We start from the raw sequence: 11,712 nt of genomic DNA, 5'->3' as shown, positions 1-11,712 counted from the left end.
AACTTTTTAATGTAATATAACAATAAATTATATTAAAGTATATCAAGTAAAAATTTTTTTACAATTATTATCTAAGCCATAAAAAAATATCTATAATATTGTTACGATATTATTGTACTTTTCCAAATTATTTACTACGTATTTGCAACAGTAAAATGATGATTATATCATTTATTAAATTATAAAATAACTTCTTCAAATAAATTTTAATTTTCATAATATATTTTAATGCAAGGAAACTAAAGAACAAAATGTAATTTGTATTGGAAACAAATTCATTATGTACATATATAAAATATAATAAAGGACTTATTTGTTTTTAATTTATCATATAATATATTGAAATCAGTTGCATAAAATTATAAAAAATGACAAAAAAGTAGCAAAAAAATAAAATATTTAATATATTAAGAAAGTTATAAAGATTATATTCGTTATTTCTAGTATATAGGTCGAGGATTATTTCTACAGGCATTTCACTTTCATGAATGTCGAAATCACGATCGAAATTCATAAAATATGTACGTCTGGATTCTATATCATGGATGTCGAAATATATATTCCTATATGTACAGATATGTTACCAAGCTTAAGAAAGCTACATTCCCTATATTCTCACTAGAAAGTGATTAAATATTTTCCTTTGTACTTATCACCGACAATTAGTCAAATCTGTATCTAAATTTTGACAAACTTCGGACTTAATGGTATAATCATGTATTTTACAAATTTTTGAAGTAATTTTTATAACGGAAAATTAACTCACTTAAAGAATTAGTGCAAGAAAATAGTTTTGAGTTTCGTGTACTTGACACTTTTGAGTAGCCTTCGTCTTCCCATGAGGTGTTTAGTGGAGCAAGACTCATTTTCATTGTATTGACTGTCTTGTTCGGTCGTAGTGTACGAATTTCTCATATATTTATCAAATACGCATCTTTTAACAAATCAACATGCCGAAAAATAAGGGTACGTAAATAATTGTGTTTCTTTGTATTTTTTTCCTTTGTAAAACTTGTATAGAATTATGTGCAGAAGGTCGTGGACTTTCTGTACAATGTGGTTAGTTTCTTCTAACCTGTTAATGTCAAGTATTTCTTTAGAATCGTTGAATATATCGTTGATAGACAGAGGTTGAATATTTTTTTTTGCAAAATTTACGAGAAATAATCGGAATAATAATTTTTAAACTTATTTTTTTTTAGGAAAGGGAGGTAAAAATAGGAGAAGAGGTAAAAATGAAAATGAAACAGAAAAAAGAGAATTGGTTTTTAAAGAAGATGGTCAAGGTAAAAATCTTAGAAATGACATTATGATATATATCTGTGTTTTATTATTTAAATCCTTTGAATTGGGTTTATTTTTTTCAAAATGATACCATATGTTAATAATATTAAGTAGACAATATTTTAAATTGATAAAATAGTTTTATAACTTTAAAAAAATGTTTAGTCCATATAATTAGGAAACATATTTTGAACAACTAAATTTTTATATTACTGCTTCATGTAGAATACGCACAAGTCACAAAAATGCTTGGCAATGGGAGGTTAGAAGCAATGTGCTTTGATGGAGTAAAACGATTGTGTCACATTCGTGGAAAATTGCGGAAAAAGGTATGGATAAATCAAGGAGATATAATATTAATTGGCCTGCGAGATTATCAGGATGCAAAAGCAGATGTCATATTAAAATACACATCAGATGAAGCAAGGAATTTGAAAACTTATGGTGAATTCCCTGAAACTGGTAAGTAATCACTATAAAATACTCGAAATATGAATGTATGTTCAAACTGTGAAAGTATATAAGCTAAATTCGTGAAATTTACTTAAAAATCATGTTCTACCTTTGTTTTTGATATTTTTACAGTGCGTATCAACGATACTGTCACCTTTGTGGAAGATGGTTTTGATGAAGATATTGAATTTGGTGATGAAATTAGCGATGATGATGAAGATGATGTTGACACTGTAAGTATCTAATATCTTCAATAACATTTACAAAATATAATTATATGTTTCTTGTTGTATAATTTTAATTCTATTTGTAAGTAAAATATTTTTGGCTTTATAGATCTGATAACCTTCAATATAACTATATTTGAAAGGTATGGTACAAGAGTGCATGAAGATACCTATTTGTTTCACAAGATACTATTATTTGTTGAGCAATTAAGATAATTAAAATTTTTTTGGAATAAGTAGTCAATTTCTTGTATCTATAAATAAATTTTCACTTGTCCATGTAATATTGTGTTGCAATCTAAAATTGTGAAATCCTGAATTTTCAGGATTCGTAAGTGTCATTAGACATATGGTATTCACTATATAGCCTGTCTTTTACTTTCATATGATTTTAGGTAGGGATAATATCCCATGTTGAATGGGTATCAAATATGTCAATTTTTTAAAATTAACCTAAAAATGTGCATTGAATAAAGTTCAATGTTAGAGAGAGTAAGCTTTTAAGTGTGCTGTTTGCCCAAATTGAGCTGCGAATACAAATAGTTATGTATTTATGTATAATATCAGTACATTGTTCTTGTAGTAAATTTCTTTTGTATATTTCTTCGTTAATAACTAAATAAAGTGACATACATGCACTGTCATTGCAATTTTGAACAGGGGAAGTAGTGAGCACCATACATCACTGCAATTATACTTCTATATGTATCAAAGCGTTTCATTGACTCATTTGTTACATAACATGTACAATTTCCCAAAAAATGTAATTATGCGATTGTATTTTCGAATAGGTCAGTGTAATATTTGAATAATGTAATATTGAATTCAAATGTTTTCATAGATGAAACTAATTTCCATAAAAGGTGAACTGCATATCTGAGAATTACACATATTTATTTCAAGAAACAAATTATTCGTTATATGAGATTTTTTACAAATATTATTTCATTCTTCTGTACTTTGTATTAAAAAATTGTCAATACAGTCAAATCATGTTAACTGCTGTATAAAACATTAATTCCATGAACATGTATTAGATGAAATTAATGTCAACTGTTAACAACGAATAAAAATATATAAAATACTAAGTTTCCTATATTCATTCAATTCCTTCAAGTCCATTTAACTGTAAAAAGAGTTATTTATGTAAAGATTACAGTTCTCCTCAAAAAGTTAATACGAAATGAAAGTTTACTTATTTAATAAGAATTTAGTAGGAATTTAATAAATTATTCCCATATACCATAAATATTGAGTAGCTAATATTGTTTCATGCTTAAGTATCAATGAAATTTCAATAATGTCTTCTCCACGTACTTTCTGACTTTTGCATGTTTAAAAATTTATCGTGATATACAACAAAAATTACTAAAGTATAATAAGTAGGGTTGGGTATAATTTCATATTCTTGATGTATCATCCTTTTTTGTTACAAGTACATCAAGAATTGTGATGCAACAGTTTATTTATTACATTGTCGTTGATAACTCTATCACACAATAGTATATGATAAAATCATACCTTTTCTCCATTTCTGTTACTTTTTGATATCGTACGTGTGTACAATGGCTTTATAATTTTAATATAACATTGTATTAGTTACGTAGGAGTAAAGCGGAGGAAAATTAGAGTAGCCGCATAGTGTATACGCGTTATTCATAAAACCAAAACCAAGAAATATACAAAATTACGTCAGAGCTAGAAGCGCACTGATGCGATACTGAATGTTAAATACATTTTTATTTGAACGCAGGTATGGGAGGACGTCAAATCTCTACATATTTTATCTACGTTGATAATTGTTTTTACGCGAAATCGCAGTAACAGAACAATCATAAGATATTAAAACGACTCTATTATAAACTTTAGTCAGAGTGCCAACGTTTACCTTATAAATTTAAATCAAGTTCTATGATCGTCCTGTACATTTCGTTAGAAGAATTAGTTACAACATTTCACTGAAGTACTATTAGTAAAAATTAGAATTAAACAAACGAATTAACGTTTCAGACATTTAATTTCGTATATAACTTCGTATTAAAGTTGTTCGGATTGAGGAATGAAATAGGTTTGTTCTACCATGTTCTTGATTTAAGAATGTATGTAGTGGGTGATAAGCTTAGGCAATTACAAAATGTGTACGTATTTTTTATAGCGTAACATTACTGGCTTATAGAAAATATTTATGAGAAAGATTTATAATTATGATTTTATAGTTTATGAAGATACATACATTATACCTGCATACTGTAGACAAATAAGTAGCATATAGAATAAATAATTTGAACTTTTTCTCAATTAAGAATTAAGAATTTAATTATTGCCTTATAAGCATATATTATGTTTAATAAATATATATCATTAGAATTATATGTATATATTATATTGACATTTGTGTTTAATTAAACCAATCTTTTTTAATAAAGTGAAATAAAATAGAAATAGAATTTGTACGTACAATATTCGACAAATTATAGATACAGACTTATACGAAATTCGTTATATGTAAACAAGTAAATCTGATTTATTTGTATTTTAAGTAGAAAAAACAGGACTAAAAAGCATAAACTAGCCAGTGAAGTTACGTGGTCGACACTGTATTTGCATATTTTTTATCAACGTACTCAATAGAGTATAGATAGTAGTTATTAGTAAAAAATGTACTGATATACTGCAGAAAAATGACAGTGAATAAAAAGATTCTGTCTTCAATGGACTGCAATAATAGTTCGTCGTGTTACATTGGTTTCTTGCGTCTCGTGTAAAAGGGAAAATAGTTTTTTGTTTTGTAATACAAATAATGTATCGTAACAGTCAGAATATTTAAATGCCAGTATCGCAACGTCCGTAATGAATTATATAATAAATGTTACGACAGTACATAGGAGCATAATGTTTTATTTTGATGCGTGTGTGATTGTGCCTTTGGTCCTTAGGTCAAATAGGCTCTAGGCAAGTCTATTAAACATAGAATAACAGTCATTATAGATAATAATTTATAAACTTCAGATGCATAATTATATCTTCTCAATATATTATACATTAATAGAATAGCTTATTTAAAGTATGTATATTTATGTATATATGTATATATATATTTTTTCTTTTAAATACATACTATATACGATTCCTTTCTGTGCCTTTTAAAACTGTGTTATACATTGAAAGCTAACGCTGCTTAAATATTAAGACGTGTTTCGAGTCGTAAGAGTTTAAACAACACATTTTTCTCTATAGTCATCATGCCATTTGCCTCCTCTTTCGTTTCTCTTTTTTCTTTTATAATAATTTTAATAATTTACACGATCGCGATACGAAGAATAGATCGTCGATTAACATTCCCTCGAATCTCGAGATTTATGCATGTAACATTTGTCCAATGATTCCGCTATATAAATAAAATATTCATGTTTTAATCTTGCAATTATTACAATCGTATAATAGTACATTTATATAAGTTACGCTAAGAAATTATCATATATACAATTAAAAATTGTTAGGAAATATTCTTTTAAATAAGTTAAATTTACATTGTATTATGATCCACGAAAACATTTATTTCTTGTAGCTATTCAAATCGGTAGATAGACGGACATAGTTCGCACTTTCCCAAACAAGTTCCCCTATTTTGCACCTTGTCCAAATTTCCAATGATTCGAATAACAACAAGAATTTGTTTCTTCTTTTAGAATCTGTGTATGTGTGTGTATGTGTGCAGTTCATCATCAAAAAACGTGACACGAGTGTTGCTGACCTATCAAGCGGTATATTGCGCGGATAGATACACAATCATCCTAAAGCTAAAACGAACTGCCAAGTGGCGAGTTATGCAAAGTCACCGAACATCTGCTCTTTTTCGATTCCATCTCGCGTATCTGTTCCATATTTCAAAAGTGTCTATCAAATATATATCGCCGTAATGTTTGGTCGGGCCTGCATCTCAGACGAATATTTTCTTTTACGATTTCATCTTTCTTTTTTTTTTTTCTCTTTGATTGCTTTTGTCCATATTGTTCCTGTAAGCGTTTGCTCCTTCGTTAGTTTTCTCTTTCTGTTTGTTTTTTCGCTTTGAACAACACGAGAAAGGCGTTGTACATGGACGGGTTGGCTTAGTGAAGACTAGCGAAGTCAGCTAGTCGGACTAGCGACGACATACGTTATTTAATCGCAAGATTAAACGTAAATATATAAGGCAACTTAATGCAACCGAAAGGCAAGCAAATCCGAAGCATAGGCCATGAGTGTGAGAGTAAATTGTCGTGCATATTTTTCATGTGTTTTCACCAAGCACCGATAGAATAATTCGCTATATTATTTGATATAGACGCGAACAGGATCTATATCGATAGATAGATACTCTTCATTTTTTGATTTTATTTTTATTTTATTTATAGAATTGTCTCGTTTAACGTTCGAGGATACGTTAAATCAGACAAGACAGGTGCTTCCTTCGATTAGTGCTAGAGAATTTGCTTTTTTTTATAATTGATTTTTTTCGTGTTTTATTATGCACGATTAGCAGATGACAAGGAATTTCTTCTTGTTCCAATAATCGCCCACGAGACCCTTGTTGCTTCACTGTTCTCGCCTTTCTTCCATCATGAATCGATCGACGATCTTTTGCATGGACTCTCGCAATTCGTCTGGACCACTGGCGGTTCCGCTGGTCGTTGTGATTACGTGTACGGTTCTCGTTATTCTGCAAAGGAGTAAATTTTAGCATTGTTTATCTTAAACACAAAGTCAAACTAATGACATGATAAATGAAAGATATATTAAGCTTATTCAATTATAGACATTAAACTAATTTAAGTTATGTAACAACGAATAAAAATGTTTAAACTCAAATAATGAGTTTTACTTCTATTCTATTTTATTTCGAATCTTGTATTAATAAATTCACCAATTTTTTTTTCTTTTTTTTAAGAAGACCTAATTCTTTAGATTATAAATATAAATATTAATAACACTTTCAAATACAGTGAATTTGACCCAGTTTGACTGGAAATTTATTGAAAATGATTCCGTTTTATAAATACCTTTCCTGAGTTTCAGGGTCCTCTTCTGTCGTTGTCGTTTCCATGTAGGATGGCTCGCTAAGTTGCAAAAAGTCAGATTCTGCGTAACAAATGAGAATTTATGAAAAGACATGTTCCTGCGTGTGGGATATACAATATCTTACTATTTTAGCGGTTCACATAGATACAAGTACCAATCGTATATATCTTTCAATGTTACATCATGCCCAAAACAAGGGGTAATACTAGACACATATAAAAAAAGTAACAACATCGCTATACATTTGACGATACATAATATATAATACGCATTTTCACTCAGCCAACTATGCAACCGCTTTTCTTACATTTCATGTACATTATCTCAACATTTCGTTATAAATATTTTACGTATTCATTTAATGGTCGTGTTTAACGATGTTTCAGTTCATAATGTCTGCCACAGGAAGTGAATAATATATCATTGAAATTATACTATGATATATGAAATATAATATTCGACTCCCTATATGCTCGATTATGAAGTACTTTACGCATGCGATCTACGATTATCAGAATAATCTTGATTTGAATTCTCCTTCTTCGAATTTCCATTTCGTCACGTGTAGTACAAGTACTATGGCACTAATAGCAGCGCTCGAGAGTCTATATAGATTAATTTGTAATCATTAAGTATGATATAATTACTGAGGCACGTTTAAAATATTTCTCACAAGATAGGTTTCGATTCTTTGGATTTTTCATTGGTGAAAATCCTCGTGTTCTGAGAGTAATGGAAGGAAGACAATTGTGTTATATTTTTACGTAACGTTACGTAACAAAATATAACATTTATAAATTAATAACTAGAACGTTTATATGTATTAAACGCATCCTATTATATAGAATGCAACAAAATATGATTTAATTAATGGTTTACTTTATTCGGGGATATTTCATAGGATACTGTGCATCGATTCTACTACATGAACATATATTTTTGAGATAAACGCTGTGTTGCAAAAAAAAAAAAAAAAAGAAAAAAGACAGACTATTCAAATAAAGCACACACATTACTTCGCTTCAATTACTTCAGAATCCCTTGGAGTTTCACTGACAAAGCAAAATGAAAAGAAACCTTCCTTGTAAGCAGGACTGTGCTGCACGCAGCGAGCTCGTGTGAAGCGCTGATAAAAGCTACTGAATAATAAAGCGTTTAGCAGTTAGTCATAAGATATATAAGTACTAAAACTTTCCGATACAACAGAAGAGTATTCACTACGGTGAAAACTGAAATGGGGATTTCTTCGGTGGAAAATAAGTAAGATTACGTTTGTAAGGATAAGTCTACAAGTCGTATACTCTAAAAATCGAGTCTATCGAGTCTTGACCAAACGCTACCCTACGTAAAAGGATACTAATTTAATCGTCATGAAACTATGGAGATACAGAAACGCTACGTCAATACACGCTATGTCGAACAAATTTTTAGACGAAAACGATATATTACTCGTTCGTACTGTAAACATTTTTCTAAAAAAATCATTTCCAATGAATAAAGAATCAATATCAAAGTATATTCGAAATTCCAACGACTAAGATAGAAAAAAGTATTTGCAAATTATACACTCGTCGACAGTTCGAGCTTTATCATCGTATCAACAGTATCGTACTTACAATTTTCGACCGAGGAAAACGCTCTCTCGTTTTGACCGTAGCTCTTTGAAACATCCTGTATATAGTGGCAATAAGTTTAAAGGGGCGCGTACTAACTACATCAGTTAGTGTTGTTAGACGAACGGTCAAGTGTTATTGCAAGTATTATTACGGTTTTGGATTTATCGGCTTTCCTTGGAAACGGAATGAAAGAGAGGCAATTTTGTGCATTCTCATATATTTGCGTTCCTCCAACACTTTTCTTCCAAACATTTCTCTTCCTTTCAAAGACATATTTTACGAATAGGAAGATTTGTAGATTTATTAGGCTTGTACGTCTTTTTAAATATTTAAAACACACGTGTTCGAATATTTATTTCAACGTTTAAACGGATGAATATCTCTTTTAAAGTAACTTCTTCGAATTTGACAAATATGAATCTTTTATTTAACATGCTAATCGAAGAAAACTAATTAATGCCCAAAATCTCTTGGACATAAGTAATCTTTTAATTTATAGATCCCCTAATTTTGATTTCTATTAGGAATAAATCATATAATATCTATATTTGCAAAAATGAAAATTAATTCGTTTTTGTTAATGTCAAATGAAAGTTTCTGGTTGCGGTATAATCCGGTTGATCAGTAAACACATTACACTTTTACAAAATTACAAAAATATTTATATTGCATAAAATTTGTATCAAACTTGCAAACGACTGCTTGACTTTTTTCAAAAAATTTGACTGCTCGATTACGAGTGTAGAAAAGTACTAGCACTAGAATTAGTCGCGCTTCTATCGTTAATTATCGAAGATTAATCTTTAAACACACGCGAAATTATTTGATCAGAAGAAAAGTACAGGATCATCACAAGTGCCGTGTAAACTTGCACAGAATCACGTCGGAAGTGCATTTGACGAACGAACACGATTAGTGCGATCGTTCAGCCATTAGCGTAATAACATTTTTGCAAACTCTAAACACAAAGGTTGGGGCGTTTCCAGTTTCACACAGGTAAGAATCTAACTCTAAGATAAACATTCTGCATTGACAAGCTGCATCGATCCGTACGAAAAGTACCTTTCGAAGCGGTGGAACGTTCATTTGGAACTCAATCTGTCGAGCGATCTTGTATGGTGTAAAATGGTTCGTGTTCAGACGCACGTGTACATAGATAAAGGTTACTTACATGACGATTCGCCTAACAATCCTAACGTGACTAAAATATACGATTTGTTGGTCCCTCTACACTTTAGCTTTATCTTGAGTTGCTTATTGTCAGAAGAGCTAGAAAGGGTAAATAGTGAAAACTATAGGACGCATGAAATTAATGTGAGAATTCGAGCTCTATTATTTTAGTTTTTCTTGGGTACGTGCATCAGGCGTAGAGAAACGCTATTACGTGGAGGGATGAAAAAGTGGAATTATTGCCTTGTAAAACGCTGCAAGAGACAAACTTAAAGATTGGTATAAAATGCGATAAAGTATCATGCGAGGTGTCGATTATATTTTAAATCATGCAGCATTCGATATGTCGCGTCGATAGAATCGATCAAACGTGTGAGAAAAAAAAAAGCTTGCATACGAATCCTTTTGAAGATTTATACTTTCTCTATTACCTGTTTCGTAAGTACATGTACGATGCTCTATATCTCTCTTGAATATCATACCTACGTGATGATTATCATTCTTGCAATTACATGCTCTAGATATTAAAAGCTAAACCAACGTAGTAGAAAATTAGTTTTAATAACTGCAGTTATTATTTGTCTACGATTTCTCTAAAATTAGCATTAAATCGTGTGCCTGTATTTATCCCATTGTTGCTTTCAATATTACTATAAGGTATATTGAATAAACATATATGTAAATCGTCAATATTCAACTTCTCTGGGACTGTGCATACTGTAAAAATATCATTTGTTTCTTAAAACACTGTGTCTAGAAATGTGTAGTTGGAGGGTTTCTTTTTTTAATCCTAAGCCTATACATATATATGAAATACTTTATAAATCTTTATCAAACACTAATATCATATTCTGTTAATTATGGTAAAATTATGAAAAACAGATGAAAACGAATTTTCTAAATTTTATATCACAGGACGAAACGTTGTATTACTATACTTATTTATTTCTTTTCATTCGAGAATCAATGTTTAATTTACAACGACTTTCAGTTATCATATCATTATTATCATATTATTACATAAAATATTTGAATAAATTTAAGAATAGGTATAACATACAAACGAAGAATTTTAATTCCACATATTTGCTAGAGAAGTACCAACATCGAAATACTATAACGTGACAGCATTTGAAATGTTACGCGTCTTTAAAATCGTTTCATTCTTACTATTAACAGAATAAGTATTTAATGTTTAATCAAACATTTATGAACTCTAAACAACCTACTTGAAAATATTAATAAATTAATAATAAACTGATACGGAGGTATCAACTTTGTAAAACTTAAACTTGATAGCAATTTATGGTGTATCTAGAAATTTATATATTTTAAATCTTTCCCAATTCAAATTCCTCATAATAGAAATAAATAAAATGAAGGGTAAATCGTACCCAGTTTGCCTCGGGTCATTGTTAGAGAGGGTGTAGATGGCACGTTGGAACGTTCGTGGCTCCAAGACAAGAATTATTGCTAGTAGGACCACCAATGTAGCGGCAGCTACGCTCATCCAACATGCGCAGCCCGCTCTACCGGAAGTCTTCGTCCTAGGTGTTCCCTCAACTGTACTTCGCCGTGTGCTCGAGCAAACCGACTGTATCGAACTGTCTGTTTCTGTCGCTTAAACATTACGTCCTCCTATGAATTTTTTGCTATCCGATTTGCATGTATACTCTTTTGATAAATTGATTCGACTGAATTCTGCGATCCCACGCCGTGATTAGTATGAAGAAACAGCGGGCGAAGTATGCGAAGAAAATAGCAGCGATCATCGCGTCGATGTGTTCGATCGATGCTTTTGATTTTTTATTTTTGTCACATGACAAGGATATTTCGTGTTTTTAAACATCGATGACCCGAAAGCTGAGAAACTTCCGCGTGCGTTATACCTCTTGTTATTGACG

The 11,712-nt window shown here is 30.4% G+C and overlaps 2 protein-coding genes across 28 annotated transcripts in view; one reads left to right on the top strand and one right to left on the bottom strand.

Annotated features, from left to right (window-relative positions):
• Positions 1-807: 807 nt before the first annotated feature.
• Positions 808-2,839, top strand: LOC117204254 (eukaryotic translation initiation factor 1A, X-chromosomal). Its single transcript, XM_033441483.1, has 5 exons — positions 808-966; positions 1,203-1,286; positions 1,510-1,746; positions 1,870-1,970; positions 2,074-2,839. The coding sequence occupies exons 1-5, from the start codon at positions 951-953 to the stop codon at positions 2,077-2,079; spliced, it is 444 nt and encodes a 147-aa protein (XP_033297374.1). The 5' UTR covers positions 808-950; the 3' UTR covers positions 2,080-2,839.
• A 2,007-nt stretch (positions 2,840-4,846) lies between these two features.
• The window catches only part of LOC117204252 (ankyrin-3-like), a 91,757-nt gene continuing 84,891 nt past the window's right edge, over positions 4,847-11,712 (bottom strand). For 11 of the 27 annotated variants that reach the window (XR_004487039.1, XR_004487041.1, XR_004487044.1 and 8 more), the window contains 3 exons: positions 11,203-11,428; positions 7,004-7,082; positions 4,847-6,663 (listed from right to left, as the gene is read on the bottom strand). Coding sequence is in view for 10 of the 27 variants with exons in the window: in XM_033441475.1 (XP_033297366.1) it covers positions 6,540-6,663; positions 7,004-7,082 (203 nt within the window). In the remaining 17 variants the exon portion in view is untranslated. Of the gene's footprint in view, positions 6,664-7,003; positions 7,083-8,638; positions 8,694-9,809; positions 9,908-11,202; positions 11,429-11,712 lie in introns of those variants that run through there. The other 16 variants (XR_004487040.1, XR_004487042.1, XR_004487052.1 and 13 more) reach the window with 5 other exon arrangements.

This window comes from Bombus bifarius, unplaced genomic scaffold (genome assembly GCF_011952205.1).
Source record: "Bombus bifarius isolate JDL3187 unplaced genomic scaffold, Bbif_JDL3187 scf7180000007977, whole genome shotgun sequence".
Lineage (NCBI taxonomy): Eukaryota > Metazoa > Arthropoda > Insecta > Hymenoptera > Apidae > Bombus > Bombus bifarius.
This window is presented reverse-complemented; position numbering and strand designations above follow the sequence as displayed.

Bases quoted from the DNA above. Each gene is read 5' to 3' on its own strand.
- LOC117204254 (XM_033441483.1), top strand. The intron at 1,287-1,509 runs GTAAAAATCTTA...TGCTTCATGTAG, and splicing joins TTTTAAAGAAGATGGTCAAG to AATACGCACAAGTCACAAAA. The intron at 1,747-1,869 runs GTAAGTAATCAC...ATATTTTTACAG, and splicing joins TGGTGAATTCCCTGAAACTG to TGCGTATCAACGATACTGTC.